Raw genomic sequence first — 25211 nt, 5'->3', positions numbered from 1 at the left:
GAAAAAAAAAACCCAATTGGGAACTACAAATAAAAATAAACAACCTGCTGACATAGCTGATTTAAAGAAGTGTGTCTGCTTTTGCCCTTCTGCTATTGATGTTTTTGCTTACATAAAAAATAAACAGTTCTAAAAGTGATTTTGGCAATTTCTACTGTCCCTCCTTTCTCATTATTTAATCACCGTGAGCTCCAGTGTCCTCCTCTCTGAAACGGGGCTGTCACCAGCCTCCCCTCACAGGCTGTTGTGAGGATTCAGTGACAGCAGTGCTTGACATATATTGTTAATTCCTGTACAAAGAGCATTTGGTTACTTTAATTTTGGGCTCGGACAAGCCTTCTCAGTTTCTACACTTAGATTGTTTTTTAGGGTACCGCAGTAACACTTTAGACAGCCAGAAAGAGTGATGTACTAGAGGTAATCCCTTCTTCCACCCCTCGTAAGCCTGGACCTTCTTCCTGCTTCATCAAGCAAGGGAGGAAACTGAGTTGGGAGGAATACGTATGCCCGTGCAGAGAGCCAGGATCTGGTTATTGGAGGCTAAAGTCTAAACCTGGCAGAGACAGGGCACCATTCCTGACCATTTAGGGTATAATTTGTAGTCCCAGCGCTGAAGGCCAACTGCATTTCTTGGGCACTTGGCTAGTAAGGAAGAAGAAGCTATTGTTATGGAACAGAAAACAAATTAGGCTGAGTTAAGAACTGACATCTTTCCAAAGCAGTATTTCAACCAAACCAGGTCCTGGACGAGGTGTCTCAATTTCCCAAGCTTCCCAAATGTGCATTCCTCCCCACAAATGGGGTCTGGCTTCATCCAGGAAGGAGTACAGGGGCAATAGCTGGGAAGTCAGTGGAGTAGAGATCATGGCATGTTTGGAAAAAACCAACTCTGGGTAATGGGTATATGGGGTATATGATCAAGGGATGAAATACAACTTTGGCTTAAAGGAGATTGGAGCATCGTACTGGCTGCAGAGGATGCAGGAGCGACTAATGAGGGAGGAAGATGAGGACCAGTGTACTATGTTCTAGAACCCTGTGTACAGAGCCAGGAGCTGCTGTGGAAGTCCATGGGGTGGTCACACGGGCTGCATTTTCCCAGGGTTCTGTTTGGGCAGAGTCTGGTTGTACTACATTCTGCTTGTGAAGATGATAACAGGAGATCCAAAAGCACAGTGACCAGTTGGCATTTATTAGTGTAGTTATTGTTTGTCACTGCTGCAAAAGTAGTATAGGAACCAAGACTTTGTTATCACAAAGAAATAAATAAAGCTTATTTTTAGGAAAATTCTAACCGAGTAACTGAAATCTAGCAGTCGTGCTAGATGAGCCCAGCCTTGTGATGAATGAAGCTGGGGTAGAAGTCATGATAAATTCTACCTAAAACAAGCTTTCAGTCGTTGTCCCTAGCCAGAGCTGATCTTGGCTGCAGTTACAGCAAAGAAGGAAACCTAATGAAAACTGAGCTAAAACACTTGAGAATACACAGACTTGGATCTATCAGGGGTGAGCTGACTACGGTCAGACAATCCATTCCCCTCACTCCAAAGACATTTAGACAGGAGCTTCTCCAGACCGCTTCCGACTGATGTGCTCCAGGTGAGCATGCTCTGAGGTATCCAGGTCAATCTCGTACTTGGCTAGGATTTTGAGGATGGGCCTCAGCTTCAGCCACCACTGTTCCTTGGGGATGCGGTGCCTACAGAGGAATGCGGTATATGATTTAATCTTTCATCAGAGCAATCAACTTCTATCAAGGGTTTATGGTGAGAAGTTGAACAAAAGAGCCTGGATTTAGGGCACAGGCATCAGACTACAGGTACAACTACAGGTTTTACTCCTAAAAGGAGGACTGAAGACAGTGAGCAGGGTGGAGAAAGTAGACCTTGAAATTACCAGGGAGGGAACCACTCCAGTAGATGTACTCACTCAAAATCGGTCTGGTCCTTCAGCTCAGTCACTGGTTGAAAGACCAGGGACCTCTTACGCATCCCTAGGACGCAGCCTGAGTCTGGAGAATTGGCAAAGATCCGCCCTGCAAGAAGGGATGGGTCAGTCAGGCTTTATACTGGGGGACCAGCCTCCATGGGGACTTCACCCTCTCACCCTACCTACCGTTACGGTAACTCTCTTTGATTTTCCCGGTGATCCAGTTCATCGCCTTGGCACCCATCTTAGTCGCAAAATTCCTGTCAAATGGAGTTGGGCTTCCACCCTAGAAAAAGAATCATAAAAATTACAGGGGGAAGGACTCTGATTAAGTAGCAGAGATATCTGAACACACAGAGAAAAAGGAAAGAATGGGCCCCAGGTTTGCAGCCAAAAACACGAATCCAGAAATCTAATTATGAAAGGAAGTTCTGAAATAGTTCTGGGAACCAAGGTGAGCTGGCCCTGCATATCTGACTATTTTTCAGGCTTAAGTTACTAATTAGCTAAAGGGCCTCTTGTATCTCCACAGCTGCCAGATCCTGTTCATGCACTTCTAGTCTTATCGTCCTTTGGTCACTTCCCTACCTCTCTTCAACCTGGTAGCTTTTGTCATTCCTCATCATCAGTGATATCAAAGTGCTCCTTGTGGCCCAGTCTGGATGCCCTTGGTAGCACCTCAGAATAATATAAAACGTGTAGTTTTTTTTTTTTTTCTGAACTAAGAGAAAGTGGGTGGGAAAATGGGAAGGAAAATCAGGAAAGAGGTCTTCATACTTTAATACACTAGTACCCCATTTCTGCAGGGGCTGATGAGCTCATTCAAACTGAGATACTAGAAATTTGTTTGTGGGTAGAGAAAGAGCAAAGGTCAATTCTTAAGTAGCATCAGCTGGGAACATTTGGGACGGAGCAGGGGAGGCCTCAGACCACTAGCACCATTAGTGAGCGAGGCCTGTCTTAGGGAGGGACTGAACGTGGGGATTGGGTGTGGGTGGTGGAAAGGAATTCCTTTTCCCTCGAAACCCAGTTAGTGGAGATGGAGCCCAACAGCAGCGAGGTGCCGATCCTCGTTCCACAGATTCTGTGTGAAATGGTGCGGTGGGAAGAGCAATGGGCTAGGCTCATTCTGGCTCTCATCCACGCTTAACGAATGGCCCTGAAAACCTTATTTCTCCTCTCTGGGCATCATTTTCTTCATTGCAATCAGTGGGTCTCAACTGGAGACAGTTTTGCCCTCCAGGCGACACTGGCAATATCTGGAGACATGTTTTACTTGTTATAACTCGGGGTGTAGGTGCTACTAGCATCTTGTGGATAGAGTCCAGGAATGCTGCTGAACTATCCTGCGAGGCACAGAAGAGCCACCATGACGAAGAATTGTCCTACTCCAAATGGCAATGGTGCTGAGGTTGAGAAACCCTGCCCCAAATGAAGAGGATGGGCCACGTAATCTCTCAGGCCATTTCCAGGGTAAAGATGTTTCGGTTCTATGACTGTAAGACTGGAAGCTCCTGCTCTATGGCGGCACCGGCAGCCTCCAGCAGATCAGAGGCCAGTGGGAGCCACAATGGCTGGTGGGGGGTATGGCTGTCTGGTGCAGGTCATGGCTGGGGTGTCTTCCCTACCTGCTGCATGTGGCCAAGCACATTCTTCCTGCTGTCGAAGATGCCCTTGCCCTCCTCGGAGTACAGGTTGAAAATAAAGTCAGTGGTATAGTTCTCATTGCACTTCTCATTCCTGCCAGGTAGAGACCAAAAGCCCGTGACTTCGGTTGTTTCCCCATCCCTCCATCCCACTTCCGTTTGTAGGCTCTGTCCTGCCCTTTCCTCCCCTCCTGTGGTTCAGGGTCTTTCCCTTTGTATCTACAGATTCCTCAGGATCCCGACCATGGATCCACTCAGTGGGCTAGGGCCAAAGCCCAGCTCCTTTCTCTCTTCATTTAGGAACGAAGTGTGGATGAGGTACCTTAACACCAAGCCCCTTTTCACAGTTGTTTTCATCTTTTGCACCAGATGTTCGACATTCGCCTGAAATGAAACCATAAATCCTAAGCCTGGCTGGGGGTGGATGAGGTTCCCACAGGTGCCATGACCCCTCCTCCACACCAGCCTCTCCCAGAGAAGGACAGGCACGGGAGATGGCTGTCGACACTCCTGGGCCTGAACTCTGCCTGATCCCTTTATGAGGTTCAGTGCAGACAGACATTCAAATGAAGACTCCAGGTGAGACAGGCAGAAGTGAGAAGAAAAGTTGGACACAGCTGTGGTGACTATCAGTTTTCAGCCCCTGTTCAGCTCTTCTCAATTTCCCTTTCTAGAAATTTCTGCTTCCCTCAGAGGGCTGGCTCTGCTCTCAATATTGGTCATTAAATGAGTTGCTCGTAGGCACAGCAGTGATTCACCTGGGAGGACCCAGTTCCTTCACTTGGGCTTTGAGTTGGGGGTAGGAGAGAAAGTCCCGCCTCCTTCAGCCAGCTGCCCCTCCACAGCATGGCTCCTTTCTCCTCCAGGGAACTGGGATCTTGGAAAATAAGGATCATCTAGTCCCTCTGTGGAACAGGAGTCAGAGCCTAACCCTGGAGGTGAAAGGGTATCCCCTCCTCAAAAAGGGAATGAGAAGAGTCCACTTCGGTAGGTGGGATGCAGTAGAAAGTTCACCAACTTTCTGAATCAGTTATGAGTTTAGAAAAGTTTCTAACCTCTCTAAACCTTTCTCATCTGTAATATGAAAGAAATACCTCCCTTGCATGTCTGTTGTGAAGATGAAATGAAAACCACACACACAAAGGGCTGAGGAGCATGCCACCCTTCAAAAGGATGCTTCCACAACAGGCGCTGTGGTCATGGGTGCAAGGTTACACTAGAGGGTGCCTGCTCAGTGCTCTTTCCAGTCTCCTCGCAGGACTCTGCAGACCAATCAGCTCTGTCCTCACCTTGAGCTGTGGGGACGGTGGGGACAGACGGGCAGGGGAGGGCCACCTCGCAGGCTCTGGGTGGCTGCCTACCTGCAGATCTCGAATGGTGAAGGGCTCCTCAAAAATGTAGGCAGCATCGGCCCCAGCTGCCAGCCCTGCCATTGTGGCCAGGTAGCCACAGTAGCCACCCATAGTTTCAATGATAAAAACCCGACGCTTGGTGCCTGCTGCTGACTGCTTGATGCGGTCACAGGTCTGCAAAGACAAAGGGTCACAGAAACACAGGGTCAGGGATCTGATTCTTGTCACTTCTGTGGCCCTTGTTATAACCCAGCTCGAATTTTCTCCTCCCCAGGCCAGCAGGACACCTACACCCCAAGTTCTCGCCTTCAGAAACGGCCGGCACATCTGCCAAGCACACTTCGGGCATTCTCTCTTGGGAGAAAGGTGTACCTACAGTTTATGTTGCTCGGAGTACAGAAACTAGGTTGCGTGACCTCAGGAAGGAAAGAAAAATTTGGTATGCAGGGGCCTAATGCATTCCCTGGTGAGAAGACACACAAGCTGGGGACAATAAACACCTTCTGTGTGGTGAAATGAAGTCTGTGCAAATGCCGGACCCGAAGAAGCATTTTTCAAGCACTGCCACTTGGTTGGCACAAAAACATAAACCCTACTTTCCAGGATCAGACTCGGTCCGGGGTGTAGAGGCCTGGCAGAAGCGGGGGCAGTGCTGCAGGGCCCTCACCGTGCAGATTGTATTGAGTGCGGTGTCAGCCCCCACGCTGAAGTCTGAGCCGGGGACGTTGTTGGAGACCGTGGCGGGGATGACCACAAACGGGATGCAGAGCTCGTCGTACAGCTTCCTGCCCTCCATCAGTTCCAGGCCCCCTGTGTAAGCCTGAGAAGAGAGCAGCAAGGGTGGGAATGAGGGGAGAGGGGGAGAGTGGGGAAGGGGAGGGAGAGAAGAAGAAATGGCAGAGCACTCACCTCAAAGCCCCCAATGATGACAAGGCCCTGAATGTTGAACTTAGTGATGTTGGCACTGATCTGTTCTAAATTCTTCTTGGGCAGAGTCCTGGTTGATTGGGGGGTAGGTGGGGTGGGGGTGGGGAGGGAGGATAATGAAATTTGGGGAAAAGACAGCAAAATTGAGGGAGAGAAAAGTTAGAGTTAGAGGACACTTTACTTATAATGTCTTAATTTGTGCCCTCTTCCTGACCCATCCCTGTCCCATAACACTCCCTGGGGTTCTAAATTGCCAGAGCTGTTAAAAGATGTTGGATGGGCATGTCTGCCCTTAGTGAGGCAACTGTGAACTTAGGGAGTAAAAGTCCCAGACAACAGCAGTGGTCCAAGCAGACGCTGAGCTGATGGACTGACACCCACATTCCAAGGGACACCTATAATGCCACTTACCTTTTAGTCCCAAGTTTAGAACCACCTTGGCCAGTCCAGCCCCCAACGTAGCTCCAGCCAGCTTCCTCGATCTACAGGGAAGGGTCACACAGGTTTGCATTGTGAACGGACACCACTTGAGTTCTGACCCCACTTGACACCCCTCTTTGGAAGAGGAACACCAGGGAATGGTTTTTCCCCACTTCGTTGAACATCTCCCACCCATACTGCACATTCACAAATAATGAGCACCTACTTATGTCAGGCACTGGGCCGAGCTTTGGGACAGTGAATTCAATGAGATGTGCTGCTTGCAAAGGCTCATTTCAGTGGCCCTTGCCTGTTTCTACCGTCCTAAATTTAAATTTCTACTTCTGCTCAGATCCCAAGAAAGAAAGGTAGTGAGGGACAGGGAAGAGAACAGACAGGTCACCCCTGCTACACTTATCCCCCCAGCACTGCTCTCTGGCCCCAGAATACCACCCCCTTTCCTTTCAGTCCCCGTACCTGACCCTTGGCCAGGCCCTCAAAGCCGTCATGCACAACCAGGACTCGGTTGCCCAGGATAAGGCCAATTCTCACAGTGGAGCGGACGGCAGCATTCATGCCTGCTGCTGGGGCCCCCACATTCATGACAGCCACTGTGTGCACGCCAGCCTGTGAAGGAAGCCGGCAGGGAGGAGGGGAAAGAGGGGGGCAGGTCAGTGAGGAAGCTGAATGGGGTCCCTTATGGTCCTTGGATCAGGACACCTGCCTGACAATACACACCCCTCTCTTAGGGAGCATCCACAGAGCTTGCTCCCTCATATTATGGAAGCAAAATTCTTGACTACAAATCAATAAATAAACTGCTATCCTTGGTCCCAGATACCATTATATAATGAATAAGAGACCTTTCAGAGTAACATTTCCCAAAGTGAGATCCTTGGACCACTTGCATCAGAATCCATCTAGGGAGCTCGTTAAACCTGCATCTTCCCGGGCCCTACCCCAGTGCTGGGTCCCCTCTGGGGAAATGACCAGGAATCTGCATAAGCAACCTGGATGATTCTGATATGCACCGAATATAGAGAAACAGTACTCCGGTGGGAGAGGTGGCTTAAATGCAGATGGGATGAGATATCACCCAGAGAATATGTAATACATAAGCCCCCTTTCCCATTCCCTGCGTGCAATCTTGTCAGCCCTGAGTTGGATGCGAGTCTTGTGTTAGAGATATTCAGGGCACACTAAGAACATGAAGCTGGCATCTGAGTAGCTAAGAGAAAATTATTTTAGCAGGATCAGGAACTCGGCACTGAAGGTGATGGGGGGTGAAGGAGGGGGCAAGGCTGCAGGCAGTAGGAACTGGGGGAAGTACTTCATAAAGGGAGACTTGGGTAGGGAGAGGGCCAAGTAGGGAGAACAACTTGCCAGTACCTTAGATACTGGGGGTCTGACATGAGCCAGAAGCTTGTATACCTCCCAGTTGTTCATGAAGCTCCTGGAAAAAGTATGAAGAGAGAGTAGGGGTTTCTTCAGTCCATTCCCCAGGCCAGCAGCCAATGGGATCTGGTCTGAAGTTTTGGTCCCAATGTGAAACTCCACAGGGCAAACCTCTAAGGACATAAGTGGGTCAAGAGCAAGGTTGGGGCAGGGGTGGCAAAGGGGGCACTAACTCATCAGCCATTCCTGAGCTCTCTTCTCCCAGGCCCAGCACAAGAGACTGCCACTTATCTGGAGAAGCTCCCAATCTAGCTGGGGATCACATACAGAAATAACAGATCCTAAAAGGCCCATCTCAGGGACGGTATTCTTGGGATGAACTGAGCTTCCTGGTCACCTCACAGCTAGTTCTCTTGGGGAAGAACATGTCCAGAGACAGTAAGAGGAAGACGCAGAAGCTCATGGTTTGGGCCAGGGGTTCTGTGGCTTGGCTTTGTCTGGCATGTCACTGCCGGGGTGCGCAGGCATTCCCTCACCGGCCTCGCAGCTTCATGGCCTCATCGAATTTCTTCTCATTCATGGCTGTGGTCACGTCTTTGGTCTGAGGGGGAAGCACAGCAGTCACAACTCCAGGGCAGGTTCTGCACAGTTGGACTTCCATCCCCCATGGAGACACTGACCATCTCTGGGTTTGTCACTAGATCCTGCCTGCCCTGTACCCCACCTTTTCTATGCCCCCCAAACTTTCACAGAAGCAGTCTTTTTGTTTTTCCTTTAATTTTCTGAGTAATGAGCAGCACTAGAACAAGGCTGATTCAATGCTCTGTTTTTACAGTATGGGAGGAGTGGAGCAGTGCTCAGATAAAATAGCATCTTCCTCCATTCCACGCCCCGGGCCCAGCCTCAAAGTAGCCTCTAAACTAGTGAGTGCTACAAAGATGCTGCAGATAACCCAGTTAGGGAGTTCCAAGCAAGTTACAGTTCCAAGTGTGGCTGGAGCCTGTCTGGGCTGCAGGTCACTGGGACTCCTGAGTCTCAGAGAGAACCAAGCCCGGAGGTGGGGAGCCAGGTCTGAGCATTCAGGCCACCTTAGCTCTTAGCCATAACATTCGCTCTGGGGTATCAGTGTGATTCCTCTGTAAGAGCCACAACATTCCTTGAGCAACAACAGTTTCCAGGTCCTGCATCAGACCCTCCACATATCTTCTCTTCAATTCTTGTAACAGCCCTCAACGTGAGTATTCGTACCTCATGTTGGTTCAGAGAAACACATTCAGGGTAAAAATCAGAGAAAGATATAAGCCACCTAGCCAGATCTTAATGATATTCCCCTGCTTTTAAAAGAAGGTTTGGAGAGATGTTGTATTTCTCTTCTAATCAAGACATAATAAAAGGGTTTGAGGTCGAATATCATGAGATAATGGGTCTCATTTCTAGGCAAGATATAGAGTCTCCCATCTTCTTTTTTTTCACCCCATCTTCTTTAGGAACATTTCACAGATGGGGAAACTGAGGCTTAGCGAGCCAGGTACAGCTGCTATGCAAAGCCCACTGTGGCCCTCACTCCACTGTGCTGCCTTTCTTTCTGTGCCTGTCCAAGTGGCCTTGGGAGCTCGTCTCTCTCCCCATAAGCTCCAGCTCAGAGATGAGATTGGAGCTGTTAGGAAGGGGTAGTGGATCAGGACTTACCACCTGGACACACTCCATGAGGGGCAGGCGCACAGCCTGGTTACCAGAGAGGCTCACCACACAGGCCGGGGTGTCCGGGGTCCCCTCCAGTAGCGCCATCACTGCTTCCACACCCATCCTGCTGCCCTGTAGGAACCCAAGTAGCAAAGACCGTCTGGTTCAGGCCTCCCAGTTTGGCCTGGCCTGGGGAACCAGGGCACTCAAAGCCCTTTCCAAGTCACAGGGTTGACTTCCACATTTAGGGACTGTAACCAGGAACTTAACTGGCTTTACCTCTCTATCTCCCTACCCAGGTTTCCTAAAGCCTCATGACCCTTCATCCTCTTGCAATCGAACCCCAAGGATTCTACCTGACTCCACAGAAACATGTCCACTATGGTAGTCAAGAGGATCAATGACACTGGATAATATTCCCTTCTTACTGATAAAACAAGGAAGACTATCACCTGTCTCTTCCAATGGAAGTAGGATGAGAGGGTTCAAACTGCATGTCTGAGGTTAGATCTTAACAACTTCACTAATGCTCATAGCTCTGAGACATCAGGCCTCACCATTGAGGGAGCATTTAGCTGCCCATAATTTTTGGCAACAGAAAGAATTTCTGAGTGTATGGATGGGTCGAGGCTACTGCAGTCCAGAAGCTGGTGGCAGGAAGTGTGGCCAGTGGCTTCAGCCCCTGTGCTGGTGAAGCACAGTTCTACAGGGGAACGAAGGGCTACCGAGCCCCATGACTTACCAGGATGCGGTCAAAGGCTGATGGTGTCCCACCCCGTTGCACGTGCCCCAAGACAGTGACCCGGGTGTCATATCCCAGACGCTTTACCACCAGCTGAAGAGACCAAGAGAGGAACAGAGAAAGGGATATACGGAGTCAGACAGAAAATAAGAGATGCAGATAAAACCACGGGCACTTTATCTTCCTATCTTGTAATGAGCCCTCGGTGGGAGGAAACCAAGGGCAGGAAACCCAGGGAGAGATGTGCTGAAGGACTACGGGGTGACTCAGAAATCACCAGGGAATGGGGCTCGGGGCGAGCAAGGTGTTCAAGACCTCTCTGACTTCATTCATACTAACGTCCTTGACGTCTTCAGAGGTGATGGGTTTCCCGTTCTTGTCAATCGCCCCCTCGGCCACAATGATGATGTTGAGACGAGAGCCACGGGTCCTTGTCTAGTCAAACACAAAGAGGAATATGGTCAGTGGAATGAACCGATGGAGGAGAAATGCATCATCAGTGAAACAGGGTGAGGGACTTTTTTTTTAAGTGCAAAGAAAAAGTGCCAGTACCTCGCTGAGCCGGCGACAAAGGTGTTCTTCCCAGTCATCATCTGGTGGACATTCAGGAATAAAAACCCAGTCAGCGCCACAGGAGAGAGAGGTGACAAGGGCCAGGTACCTGAGAGGAGAACCGGAGCATCACACTCCACCCGTAGCCTCACCTGGGCCCAAAAAGTGTGCCAGTCCCGTAGCTGGTGCAAGGACTGAGGATCCTCAGTTTCATTCTCGGGGTGAGGGTAAGAGCACCCTTGAAACAGCTTCTCAAGGAGAGTCTGTCCCTGAAGAGCACTTTCCACTTGTGCTCACCTCCCACAGTGGCCGCCAACCTCAGAGCACCGTGTGTTCCTTCACATTGCGCGTGTGCCTGTGCACGTACACACATGTACACACAGGCACACATGGGTTTGTATGGGAGGTGGAGTGGAGTACAGAAGCGGACTGTGTGCACCTCCAGGTCTGAAACACCTGGGAGACCCCTCTGGACTCTCCAGGGAAGAGGAAAGGGCCACTGCTGGGTCCACAGAATAAATGAGTCAAGATGGGGATCTTACCCACAATGCCGGCCCATCACCTCTAGCACAAACGTCCTCTGGTGGCTGCAAGAGACAGACATGTTACACAGTCCAAGTGTCCCTATGGCCCAAATCAAGCTGCCACCCACATTTAAGCCAAGTAACCTCTCCTAGAGGTGTATTTATGCTGCTAGGCCTTCCAGCAGGTTTCCTGAGAGAACAGGAAGACCTAGGGGAAACACTTTAGCCACATGGTGTCCTTCCTAGGTCTGAGGAAACACAGCAATAAAAGGTGTCAGTACTGAGGCTCTGTTCCAGGAAGGGATGGAGCCCGGGAGAAGGAAAGAAAGGGAAAAGAGAGAAGAAGGCTCAACTAACTGAAATCCACTAGGATTCCCCTGAGGTAAACCCTTCCACCCTCCCATTGTCCCACGTGGCCTCCAAGTCCCCTAACCTTCAAGCTGTGGTGGTAATGACCTCTACAAGCTCTGTGATGTGGCTGAAAGGGTAGCTCAGGTTTGGGGCTCCTTGGATTTGTCTCAGTCTGCACACTCATCATCTGGGAGACCCCAGAGTTATTAAAGACCTCAGAGATACATGTTTGGACAGTGAGCCAGACAGAATCAAGAGGCAACTCTTACAGGATTTCAAGAACAGTGCAATTTCAGTGCTCTAGGGATAATTTCTAGTTAAACATGTGTTCTAACCTCAGAAAACTGGTCATTACTGTTACCACAGCTTGAAAACTTTAATCTTCTCTAGACTGTAGCCCTTAAGCCTGTCCCAGCTGCCATCCTCCTCCTCCGTTGTCCACCCCCAGCCCCCTTACCTCTGAGCAGTAGTCGTGATGGCATCTACAATCTCTATGATCCGATGCAGGGCAGAGTCAGTGCCAATGGTCATATCAGTGCCGCAAAAGTCATTGTCAATTGAGCCAACCAGGCCCACGATGTTCAAGTAGCTAGACTTTGTAGCCTCCTCAGCTGTGATCTTACCTGACAATGGAAAGCAAACCAGGAGCTCTGGGTGAGGTGCCCAGCAGGCCAAAGATCATGTGACCAGATATAGAGGGAACTGTAGCCAGAGGGAATTGTAAGCAATGGCAGAAAAAGGAGGGCCAAGACTACCTATTTTGCCTGGGTAACGACTTTCCCCAGTGGGAGGTGAGGGGTGTGTGTCTGCGCACACAAACAATACTGATGAGAACAATATCTCACCCGCCTTCTGAAGGTCACTCAGCAAGCTGCTCCACTCAGAGCGGAAGGTGTCTGCTCCAGTGAGGCTGCCGTCACCCCCAATGACACACAGATTGGTGATCCCACGCTTCACCAGGTTGTGGGCAGCTCGGAGTCGTCCCTCTCGGTCCCGAAAGTCCTTGCACCGGGCGCTTCCGATCACTGTGCCTCCCTTTGGGGAAGAGATAGCAGTCATCTTACCAGATGACATAGCCATAGTTGGGCTCAACATGCTAAGACTTCCCCTGTTCCAACTCTGTGACGGACTGACATGACCATGTGGCTCCCTAGGAAGTTTCCTGACATCTTTAAGAGTCATTTGTCCTGTCTAAAGGAAAGGGAAATAGTGCTGGCTTGGATGTCATAGTGTCTTTCCTATTTCTGCTACGTCTACCTCTTTTGGAAGGCTGCTAAGATCAACCCCTCTCCTTGAAGGCTTTGTTACCAAAGTGCTTTTCCTCAAAGAGAACAAGGGAATTCATATATGCCTATTGGCTTTTGAAATAATCTCCACCGTTCACATCTTTTTAAGTGTAAGAAGTAGCAGTGACTTTAATTTTGGGGACTACCCCCTACTGGTCTGATGTTATTAGACTGTGTTCATCCGATGTGCTTGGTGGTATTTTTCCCTCTCTGCCGCACTGTGATCTCTAATGGTAACCAGGCACTGCCAGTCTTCCCACTTTGCTCCTCGGGATCTATGGTGCTAATGGTAATAGCCACAAAATCCAGGTATTCCACTGGAAAAGTAGACTTAATTAAATTTTTTAATTAAAAAAAAAGATTTTATTTATTTATTTTTAGAAAGGGGGGGAGGGAAAGAAAAAGAGGGGGAGAGAAACATCGGTTGGTTGCCTCTTGCATGCATACCCCAACCCAGGGACTGAACCCACAACCCAGGCATGTGTCCTGACTGGGAGTTGAACCAGCAACCTTTCACTTTGTGGGATGATATCCAACCAAGCCACACTGGTCAGGGCAGTAAGTATATTTATTTTCAAAAATCACATAAGCTCATGACATTTAGGACTTTGGGGACACTGATGGAGAATTCTGGCTCATTCTCAGGTCACTTTATGGCAGACACCATCACCTGTTAGAACTGTCACTAAGCACTGCACATTACACTTCTTCCCATGGACTTGTAGGGCACTGCGGTAAAGAACGGAGATACAAATGTAATTTGTAGATTTTTTAGTAAATCAGAAAATGGGTATGTAATGGCTAAAGAATGTGGCAGAAAGGGTCATGGCTATGATAAGGGTACATTTAGTTTAGTTTAGTTTAGTGTTGTTTTTTAACTCAGAATGGCTTTCTGGGTTCCTTCCTCCCTAAATGGTCTGGCTTCAGGTCACCATCACATGACGACTGGCATATTTCAGCTCTACTTCTGGCTCTGGCTCCAGTCCTCTGGTAAGGTTATTTTCAGGGCCAGGCCTTCCCTGTGACCCCAGAACAGGACTTACTTATACTCCAATTTCCCAAGTCATGCCTATGACCTTTATAAAAAGAGCAAACTGTCCTGGGATCACATCCCCACTCCATATCCCACTCCAGGGAGCCAGGGTGATATTTTCAAATGCAAAGAGTAAAGGGCAAACACAGCCCCTGCCGGGGCACTGAATCCCTTTCCAATCAAACCATATGGCAGAAAATGTGGGAAACCATGAGCCCAAAGCAGAGCGGGGTGAGACAAAGACAACACAAACATGGCACAGGTGTCCTCTAGAACTTACCAGCTGAAGCATCATTGAAACACTCTCCCAGGTGGCTTCCCTGATGTGCTCTCCACCATCCACCAGGCCTTGATAACCCTGTGGGGCACATTACACCCATTCAGTCTCTGCTACGCTTCCCCCTAAAGTCCCAGGATCAAGACAGGAGGCCTGGGAACAGGTTCCTAGAGAATCAAGTCACTTGCTCCCATTATGGATTCCTGGATACTCGTGAGGCCACTATATTTAATATGGTCCAAGAAGGCCATGTTAAATTTTTCAAAACCCTCTTCTAGTTTCTCCCATTCTTGATGTCCTTCCTAATAGGTGATTGTAAATCCTTTTCTTCTTGGCTCATCCCATTTTCATAAATCTACTTCCCAGGGGCGCTAGATAACACAGTTTTGGCAACAACAAAGGAAAAGAAAGGGGGATGTTGGAGGGAGAGAGGAATGTGACTTGAAAAGACAAGAGACTATAAAATTTCAGAGAAGAAAGACAGCTAGACCATACCTAAAGAAGAGTGAACAAAGAACAAGAGGAAAAGAAAAGAAGGGAAACGAAGAGCAATTAGAATCTCAGAAAGTTAGGCAAACTACAGAAATCTAGTGAGACTCTTTCCTCCCAAGGCTCTTTCTCTGGATATACTCAATTTGCTGTGAAATTCTAACTCATTTCAGCCTCTCTCTCTGTTTTGGGGAAGGTGGAGGTGTTGTGAGAGGCTCTGTTCTTCTTGCCAACACAGTAAAGAATTATAGATCGGCAAGCCTATTAGTATATAAGCGATGTTTATTAGTGGTACATTCTCATGGAAGAGAACAGGCCTAGCCAAGGTGGGTGAGAAAGGCACAGGTGCACAGTCTCTTTGTCCTGAGGACTTAGATAATTTGTGGGGTGGGGTGAGGGAATTACATTAACGGTTTGGTGGGAGAAGGTGGCGCATAATCTTCCAGTTACTTCTTTCTTTAAATTGAACAGGCTGAACATGAGGACCCAATCGGCAGATTCCTGGGTCCTACCATCATTACTGAAGCCAAAAGTGGGGAGGAGTGGCCATGTAGGTAGGAAACCAAGACAAATCAGATATAGCAATGTAACTGGGAGGTAAGAAAAGAGAAAGTGGGGAGAGGGATAGGGCAGGTTAAGTGTACAACAGAGAAAGAAATGGAAAACAAAGTGAAGACCAACCTCATGGACAAAGAAGACACGGGCACCAGTAAAGATACCAACTCGGACCACAGCCCTGACAGCAGCATTCATTCCTGCAAAGAGGAAAGAGAAAGGTTAGATAGAGGTTACTCCTGAGGAAAGCAGCCCTGAGTCCAAGATATGAGACAATTCTTTTCCTAAGCTTTTCTCTGAATCTAGAATACTCCTCTCATCCAAGTCTTCTGGCTCCCCATTAACACTGAATTACTGCTTTCAATGTTAATATAGCTCCAGATACCCCCTTCATCTCCCCTCCTCCCAAATTCTGTCTTTCCTAAGACCTTTCCTTGCCAGGGCAATCTGGGGAATAATAATCTTGAATGCTTATTGCATTGGACATTGCTAAGTGCTTATCAAAAATCATCTCAATTAATCCTATCCACAACCCTGGAGTTGCCTCCACTTTCCAGAATTTTGGAAACTGAAGTTCCAAGAGGTCAAGGTCACAGAGCTAGTACTTTTAGAAAGCTCACATTTGAATACAAGTCCTAAAATGCCTAAACCAGCACTATCGATCTCCATGCTATGCCCTCCCACTCCCAGTGGCAGTACTAAGTTTTTCCTTGCCTTCTGCACTGAATCTAAACACACATTCAGCTTTGATAGGCTTTTGGGGACAAAGCTATGACTTTCTGAGGCTAAGTGACCTGTCACCAGAAATACACAGCTTTTTAGTGTCATTTGGGTTGGTGTGTGTTCCAATGTGTACCACACAGTTGAAATTCTCTGACTTATAATGTGAGGAGGGACTCATGGTGATGTTCAAGGAATCACAGTGCCATAAGAGGTCAACTTCTTGTGAACCATTCCTCAAAATATTCCGGTACATATTTTTGTTTCAATCTAAAATCTATTTACACGGGCCTTAACCCTACCTGGGGAAATACCATATACCAGTGAGCACTAGAGAAGCCAGTGGTTGGAAAAATCTGCAGCACCAGACTAAAATCCATCATGAACTATTGCATAACCTAAAGTTATCTGGAAAGAAATAGAATCAAAAAGACCAGAAGATCTGTTTCTGGTTGTTGTTGTTTGTTTTATTTTGTTTTGTTTTGTTTTTTAGGCTGGCAAAGGTTGGTATTATATGGCTATAACCTCCAATTTAAATTAGATGTCCATTCACTCATTGAGCAAATATTTAGTGAATACCTAGCATGCTCCTGGCACTATGTGGGCACTAGGGATACAGCAGAGAAGTGTACAGAGTCTGGGGATACAGACATAAAGAAAGGACTTGGTAATGGTCCTCAAGACATGTTCAGAATTATGATATGGTAATAATATGGGTCCCTACAGAGGAGATTTGTGCAGTAAAACAAGGAGACAGAGAGTCTCAGCTTCCAGAAGGAAGGCTGGGAAGGCTATATAGAAAGACAGCAATTGTGCTAAGACCTAAAGGACAATTTCCTTTTAATCTTTCTGTCAGGTGGACAATTTGGGCAAAGTGTTCTAGGCAGGGAGAACAGCACAAATAAAGGTGAGTTTTAAGAACCATAGAAAAAAATAAAATATAAGATAGGAAGTGATGAGCAATGAAGCTACACAGGTGGGCAAGCACCTGTATGCCACATGAGAAAGTCTGGCTTTTATTCTGTAGGCCAGTGTTTGACTAAGCATCTATGGGTGATGGTTTCAGGGGCACGGGCATTTCTTTTGAAAGAAGGCCCACAGCTTTCATTTGATTCTTAAAAGGGTCTGTGACAAAAAAAAAAAAAAAGAAAAGAAAGAAAAAAAGACAGACAGAAAGAAAGACAGGAAGAAAGAGAGAAAGAAAGAAGGAAGGAAAGAAAAACAAAGAAAAGGAGAGGAAAGGAAAGGAAGGGGAAAAAAAGTTGCAGACTATAGAGAATCGTCAAAGAATTTTGAGAGTAGAGGGACAGGATGAGAGCTACGTATCAGAAAGATGGCTCTGCCAGCAAGGGCAGATCGAAAGCAGCGACACTAGGATTAGATGGCTCTCAGGCAGCCTAGACAGAAAATGATGAGATCCTGGCCTGGGAGACTGACATTCGTTACAAAAAAGAGAAACTGGACAGGAGATACCTAGGAAACAAAAGCAATAGAACTTACATCTAATCAGCAATGTGATTAGATTTTGAAATTTTGGAGAGGAAGAAGGAAATGCCCATGACTGACTTTCACAAAGGGTAAAACTGGGGTGCAATGAACTGAGCAGAGGCAGGTTTTGATTTGGGAAGATGGGGTGGAAGTGACGCAGTCATATTTGGATATGTTGAGCTGAGTTCTTGTGGGACATCCCTGTGGGCTTGGAAGAGACTGTCTCAAGAGAATATGTGGAATTAGAAGGGAAAAGGGCAAGGAATGGGGCCTTGGGGAAAACCAACATTGAAGGAATGGGCAGGGGAAGAAGGAATCCATGAGGAAACTATAAGGAGAAACCAGAAAGACAAAGGAGACCAGAACTTAACAATGTCTTCAAAGCCATAGGTGACAGTTTTAAGAAGTGGAAACAGTGTCAAATGCTCTTGATAATTAAAATAAGAACTGCAAGGTTGGGCTTGCCAACAAGAGGTCATTGGTGAGCCCTGATATCAAAGCTTATTTATGACATCACTGAGGCAAAGCCTCTTGAAGGCTAGAAGTCTAAGTTCACACTCCCACACTGAAGAAATCAAAACTGAAAAATCTGTGAAGGGAGGGGGCTTCTCAGAAGCTTTAAGAAGGCCTGTGTGAAGGGGAAGGGTCTAGTCAAGGAATAGTATAAATGACCCATGGACATGAACAACAGGGTGGGGATTGACTGTGGGAATGGGGGTGGTGGGGTAGTGGAGAGTGATGAGGAAAAAACTGGGAAAACTGTAATAGAACAACAACAACAAAAAAGATAATTTAAAAAGAAAAGAAAGAAAGAAAGAAAGAAAGAAAGAAAGAAAGAAAGAAAGAAAGAAAGAAAGAAAGAAAGGAAGGAAGGAAGGAAGGAAGCCTGTGTGAATGAAAAAAACAAGGTCAGAGTCAACACAAAGCCATCAATGCTTTAGGATAAAGTTAACTCAGTAAAATCACAACAGATATGAAACCATTGTTCACATTTTAGACTTTCACTATGTCTATGGGTTCTCTGTTGGATACTTGGAGTTCTGAGGCATGAATTTGTAATATTAAGAAATAAGAAAAAAAACACTTTTCTGAAATGTATGGCATGAAATGCTGTTTCTTGCTCTTGAGCTGAGTAAAAGTAGGGGAGAAAGATTTAAGAAAAACAAATGACTTAAAAGGTTTTGCATGTAAAGCAAACACAGACAGTGGGCACAAAGTACCCAAATTCATTGGGCAGAAGAAAAATACCACATGAAAAGAGGATTCTTTCTCCTCTTTCTTCTCATCTTCTTACCTCAACCCTGCCAATCTCTAGAGGTTATCCTTCCTGACTCTAAGTTGGATATCTGAGTGTGTTCCTAGAAATCAAGTTTTAGGACCCCCTTTATGTCTCTGGAGCTGTGTCTCAAACTCCTAGCTCCCTAAAAATCACAGACCAGGATGTACAGATAAGGGAGTCCCAGTAATTGTTTGGACTCTCCTAGTCAACCTCATGGCCTATTCTGGCCCTAGGCCAGTCCTGGCCAGGCTGTTCTTGGCTGTTCCATGTTGCCCAAAATAACCCTCCATGAGCAGCTGTCTGACATATTAGAAGCAAGACAAGGATAAGATTACAGGTACCACGCAGGGAGTATTCTGGGTACAGTTAGGAGGGGCTCTGGAGAAACTCAGAAGCATGTAATTTGGGGTCTCCAATTACAGCCTGTTGGAGAGAGGCTTTGGGGAGAAGAGCTATGGGTAATGGTTCTCTATGAAATGAGACAGAAAAGAAACTAATAAGTGACTTGGTTGTGATCTTTTTGAAAGCAGATGCTAAAAAGCTTCTTTCTACCTTAACTGAACTTTGAATAAGGAAAAAAATTTTTAATTCCAAATATGAGGAATAAATGTTTGTTAGATGTGAATTATACTTTCTAATGACTATGTCATTGGAAATTATAACTCTTGGAACAGCAATCAGAGAGATTATACAATCCCTGCTCCTGTAAACCTGTAAAAATAGGATGAACATGAATTTAAAATGGATTGCCTGTCTGAAGACAGAGGTCTAGGGCAGATGACTGAGGTCCTTTCCCACAGAACATGCCAATTTCATAAGGCCAAATATGGCAGAGTATGGAGGGACTGGTACTGGCAAGGAAATTAGGATTTGCTACGGAATCAGCCCAGCTTTTGAGCTCAGGATGTCTCACTCCTGGCCACTCTTTTTCCTTTAAGAAGTTATTGGCTTTGCTAGGGCTCAGGGAATGACAGAGCTGTGGCTTCCATTGATTTTACTGAACCCAACCTCACTTTCCTGTGTGGCCCTGGCCTTCAGGGAAAATACATTTCTATGCTCTCTGCCTAGGAGAACTAGGCACCATTAAACTTATATCTGCACAGAACGCTTCTGTATTTGAGCTGCTCCTTCAGTGGGGACCTCTCAGCTCTACTTTGCGAGTTTTCTGCGTTGCTTCCTTGCTTCCCTAGAAGTTCATCCTCCACCACTCTCGGTCCCTACAGCCATGCACCCGTGATGTTATGTGGAATCACAGTGGGGTATCTCCCTGGGTACACTGATTCTGTCATAGAATCCCATGGGCCTTGCCCTAGGAGGGCCCTCTAGAAGTCAGCTTGTCAACAGCCCCTGCCTCCATGGAAGAGGATCCTTCCCTTAGAGCAGCTGATGGCTATCTCTAAAATAAGAGGGTCTCTCTTCTCAGGATCAGATGCTGGAAGGGCTCTGCTGCTCTTAGACCCAAGTTAAACCCCAAGCCTTTTTTTCCCACTTTTTTTCTTAAACCCTTTTTCTCTTTCCAGAGAGCTCTTTTTTTCCATTATTTCATAACTCTGTGTGACACACTTAGATTTTTTAGCAGGTCCTCGCTTCCCATAATGTGACACTCCAATTCCACAGGCTATCCTACCAAGATTTTAGGATCAACTCTCAAAGTTTACATTGAACAACTCAGCACTGGCGAGGAATTCTTTCCAGGGAAGAGAGAAGAGACAAAAGCCAGGTCACCAGTCTCTGTAGCCTCAGTCAGGGTTCTGCATCCCAAATCTGGCTGCTATCCCTACACTCAGGCCTTTGTGCCCTCCTTACTCAGCTTCCTCATCCTAGTATTCTCCTGTTCATAATACATATCACAATTATAATTAGTTAAATATTAGTTTAAAAATATACTTAATGTCTAGCTTTACTAATATACTAATAAGGAGGATCATAAGAGCAAAGACAATGTGTGACTTTTTCATTAATGCATCCTTAGTGTTTAACATCTGGCTTGGTACACAGCAGATGTTCAATTATTCACTTTTTATTTGATTAGTAATACAGTTATTGAGTGCTTACTTTGGACCAGGCACTGTTCTAAGCACTTCGGCTGAATGAAGAGTTCAGTTTCTTGAAATTTATCTTCTCTATGAAATTTTCCCTGGTTAATCCAACCAGGGACTGTCATTTCATTATATAAAGGGATTGTACTTGGTTTAAGGCACACGTGATTATTGTTATTTATGTGTCCTACATAAGAATTCTCGTAATATTTGATACCTTTTCTCATTAAACTGTAAGTTCCCAAAGGAAATCACCTTCTCTGTAACATATGAAACAGGGCCCTAAACAAAGTGGGTGCTTAGGGCGAGTGGTGCAGAGGAAAGGGAGACGAGCTGAAATCTCTTCCTCATCAGTCTCCATGTACTGGTAGCCCTTTCAAAGAAATTCCACCTCTCTTCAATGTATCAAACTAGAATATATCAATGTATTAAATTAGAATATACAAGATCACCAAAGGAGCAAAAAAGAAGTAAAATTATTCACAGATTGCCTGTCTCCCACTTCATTTTTCCATATACCTGATTTTTCTGACTCCCGGGTTTCCTGCTCACAACCTAGAAATGGTTTCTCTCTGGGTTTCTGTCCAGCTGCCCTCCCCCAGCGCAAATCTGCACTGAAAAACTGCTGTTCAAGGGCTCAGGGACGGAAGGGGAGAGAAGGCCAGAGGAAACAGAGAATGAAGTAGAACTGTGCCTAGGAAAAGGACATGTGCTGTAGAGTGAGGTGTGTGGTCAGTGCAGGAATTCTGCAGACATCAGAGTCGACACTGAAGTTGTAGATGCAGCCCCCCCCAAACCCCAATTCTGGCTCTCTCTCTTTTCCCACCATTTCCAATGTATTTGAAGTGAAGACCCTTACTCCCTTCTCAATAATTCTAAATAGTCGGTCCCTTTCTTTCCAATGTTTTGTGAGAAAACACGGGTCTTTTAGGTATCAAAGGACCAAAATGGACCCACATCTTCAGAGAAATTTGGAAAGAACTTTTATGAAGATATAGGTAAATAAAAGTAGAGAAAATAAAATCCAAAGCATTTGAGGACTTAGACCTGACAGAGATGTTTAGGAAAGCCCTAGATTCCAGTGTGAATCTGCAGCAGGAGGATATTAAGGATAGTTTGTTCTATAGGCTAAGGGGAGTCAAGAAACTCAAGGGGGCCTATCGGCTGTGTTTTTTGTTGCTAACCAAGCAGCCCCCCCCCCCCCTTACCTTGGGCATCTCCACCGGAGGTTAACACGGCGATGGCTTTGCCAACCCCCAGGGTTTTGGCTGCATGATGCTCTTCATGTGTCATGATCCACTCTAAAATTCAAGATAATGATCAGTTAAAACACGGCTGGATCAAGGTGCTTTGAGCTCAGGAAATGTCTCTGTTAGACTGAACAGAGGCACCTCAGCCAGGCTCTCCCACTATACCAAGTCTGGGCTTTGCAGCTAGAGAGCTTGAACTTCTTCCAAAAGAGAGCCACACCCTCACAGAGTGACAAGCTGAAATGTCACATTAATAAAGCCTGAGACTGCAAAAGTCCTGGCTAAGTGCTCCAACTGGAGCCTATTTGGAGAATAAGCAAAGGTCGAAGAGAAGGGCAGTTGACCAAACAGAAATGAGAAAGGAAGGAGAAACTTAAGTTAGCCTTAAGGATTCCTTCCTTTTAACAAAGGGAAGGGCTGTTGCAGAGGATGGGAATCAGATGAGAACCAGCAAAGTGGAAGCAGGAAAGTGAGGGTAGGTTGGGTTATGGTTAAGATTAGCGCTGGGTGTTATGGAATTGGGCTAAGTTGAAACTGGAGTTTGAGGTTTAAAGGCACATTAGAGCTTGGGCAAGTTAATAGTGTCAGGCTCAGGAATGGTTTGGGACTTTATATGGCTTTTTCCATCCCTCTCAGGCTCATCATCTCCTGAGCAACTCTTGATCCTTTGTCTTCAGGCCTTGGCCCTCACACTACATACTATCATATGAGAAGAGTAACACAAAACCATTGTCACACATACACAGACATGTACACATGACACGTGAACACCTTCCTATTTTTGTCTCTCAAAGGAACACACAAGACATACTTCTGTATCCAAAATGCCAATGGAATCATCACCACTCTCCCAGTTAGCTAGACTAAAATCTTCTATTTTTCAATTTATTTCCTCCTTACTCTCAGAATCAAAAGTTACCAAATCCTATTATTCTTCCTTCTTATTATCACCTGTCTCTTCTATTCTCACTGCCTCTTTCCACCTGAATTCCCTACCACAATAGCTTTTCTTGCTTGCTCTCTCTCTCTCTCTCTCTCTCTCTCTCTCTCTCTCTCTCTCTCGTGTTTCCCTTCTCCACTCTGTCAGACACAAAATAAATTTCCAAGGGAAGATCATAGACACCTGAGGCCTCAGCGAAGAGTGGATTCACTCACATGAACAGTGGCTGATGACTGTTAAGCACAGATCATGCTTCTGCTGTGAGTCTGGGGAAATAAGATAGCTGCTGATGAAGACATAGGTCACATAAACACACAGATCCACACATGTGCCAATAAAATGCATGTAATGAGACACTTATGAAGACATACATACACAAACACAGAGCATTATTAAGGAGACACAGATTCACAGACATGCTTCATATAACCAGTGTTGACAGATAAAGTCCAAACTTCTTGGGTTGGCATTCAAAGCTTCCATGATCTAGCCCTTGCCTAGAGCTTCAACCTTTGCTCCCATGAATTGTTTCAGCATCACTTGGACATTACTTGGTTCCTCCCAATTTCTGTGCCTGGACACACTGCATTCCATTTCCAGGAAGCTATCCAGTTTCTTATTGATCAGTGGGCCTTTTCCATAGATCAATATCCCACTCCATCATTTAAGACCAGTCTTAGTCGCACCCCTATCAAACCTATTAAGCCTGCACTGTTACCACAGGTTAAAAAGGACCTCTTTTTGGACCTCCTCCAATAACATATTGTCTGGAACTGGATCATTCATGTAGCACTTATTACTACTGTATGTAGCACCTTAATTGCTTATTATGTATTAACAAGGTCAGACGAGATCAGGAGTCAGCAAATTACAGCCCACAGGCCAAATCCAGCCCTTCCCATGTTTGTATGGCAGCAAACTAGGAAAGGTGTTTACATTTTTAAACAGTTGAAAAACAGTTTCATGACATGTGAAAATGATATGAAATTGAAATTTCAGTGTCTATATCACTCTCATTCTTCCACGTGTTATCTATGGCTGCTTTTGTACTACAACAGAGTAGACTATTACAACAAAGGCCCTATGGCCTGCAAAGCTTAAAATATTTACCATCTTGCCTATTCCAGAAAAAGTTTGCAGACTCCTGGAGTAGATGATTGCTCAAGTCATTTTCCCTATCAAGACTGAAAAATCCCCCAGGGAGGGACCATGTCCATTTTTTAAAACTCTCCCACAGCCTACCAACACCTAGCGAAGTCTATGCACATAAGAGGGGTTCAGTACATACTTGTTGAAAGCATTAGTGAACTAATGAACAACACAAAATGCACAAAAATATATGAAAAATTGTCAGTATGTTTAGATACAGATACAGCTTCATATTCCCTGTACTTCTAACACAGATACAAAGAAGACCTAAGAAAGCATGTAGTGCCAAATACTGAAAGAAATATAAACACACATGGATAGAGGCACCCTCCTATTTAATTCGTGTTGTGTCCAAATTTCTACTCTTTTCAGAAAGGTAGGCTTAGGTGGCCGTGCAAAAGGAAGCAAAAATTTGGAGAGAAAAAGAACAAAACGTGAGTATGCTGATCCCTTTTCCCCTGGGTTTTTTCTTTCTCATTCACTCTGGGAACTCATGACTGATAGAAACCCACACTTGGAGGCTTCTTCCACTCCCGAGGCTTCAGTGAGGGAGAGAAATCACGCTAACAAGAAGGTTAGCTGTACTGATTGCAAAAAAACTGCTTAGGTTCTTCTGCATGTCTAAGACAGTTACACAGGCATAGGGCACAGAAATGCACGCGGATTCAGATATAAGCATCCTTTGCAGATCCACAGTGACACACAGTAGAAATAAAGACCTATTAAAATCTAAACAGAGAATCACGTTTGCAGAGAAGCGGGAGGAAAGGTGAAAACGCAGAGGCAGCATCACAGGTGCACTGATTCGAATTGGATGAGTGCCAGGATAGGAGCTGGGCAGCCAAGGGCAACGAGGTCCTAGCACCACCCATCCATCCCTGATTCCCAGGGAACAGGGCTGCGCTTGCAAGCGGAGGGACGTAAGCCCAGGGGCCAGGGCTCCTCACGACTGCTCTACCCATCCCCCCTCTCGGCTTCTGCTCCGGATGCCACACCGCCTCTTTCCCTGGCTGCTCCTTTTCAGTTCTTCCCGCGGTCCCCTCCCAGAACGTTCATTTCCACGCCGCTCTCAGCTTTTCCCCTCGCTCATTACCCAAGGGCCCCTCTTGCCTTTTTGTTTTAGCTCTTCTCGAACACGGCTTTCTCGCACACTGTCCTTGGAAAAGGGGGAGGGGATCTTGGCGA

At 46.3% G+C, this 25211-nt stretch overlaps 1 protein-coding gene across 1 annotated transcript; it reads right to left on the bottom strand.

The window, feature by feature from the left end:
• Positions 1–1176: 1176 nt before the first annotated feature.
• Positions 1177–25211, bottom strand: PFKM (phosphofructokinase, muscle). Its single transcript, XM_090273066.1, has 23 exons — positions 25137–25211; positions 21896–21988; positions 15288–15361; positions 14121–14198; positions 12367–12556; positions 11979–12144; positions 11189–11233; positions 10647–10755; positions 10434–10529; positions 10095–10187; positions 9359–9484; positions 8206–8270; positions 7664–7727; positions 6752–6901; positions 6266–6336; positions 5837–5924; positions 5595–5747; positions 4937–5101; positions 3898–3959; positions 3558–3669; positions 2116–2215; positions 1930–2035; positions 1177–1699 (listed from the first exon to the last, which is right to left on the bottom strand). Exons 2-23 carry the CDS (start codon positions 21978–21980, stop codon positions 1555–1557), a joined length of 2343 nt encoding a protein of 780 aa, XP_090129192.1. The 5' UTR covers positions 21981–21988; positions 25137–25211; the 3' UTR covers positions 1177–1554.

This window comes from Furipterus horrens, unplaced genomic scaffold (genome assembly GCF_987537825.1).
Source record: "Furipterus horrens unplaced genomic scaffold, mFurHor1.1.pri manual_scaffold_4, whole genome shotgun sequence".
Taxonomy (NCBI): Eukaryota; Metazoa; Chordata; class Mammalia; order Chiroptera; family Furipteridae; genus Furipterus; species Furipterus horrens.
The sequence above is the reverse complement of the archived record's forward strand: the minus strand, read 5'-3'. Positions and strand labels throughout refer to the sequence as shown.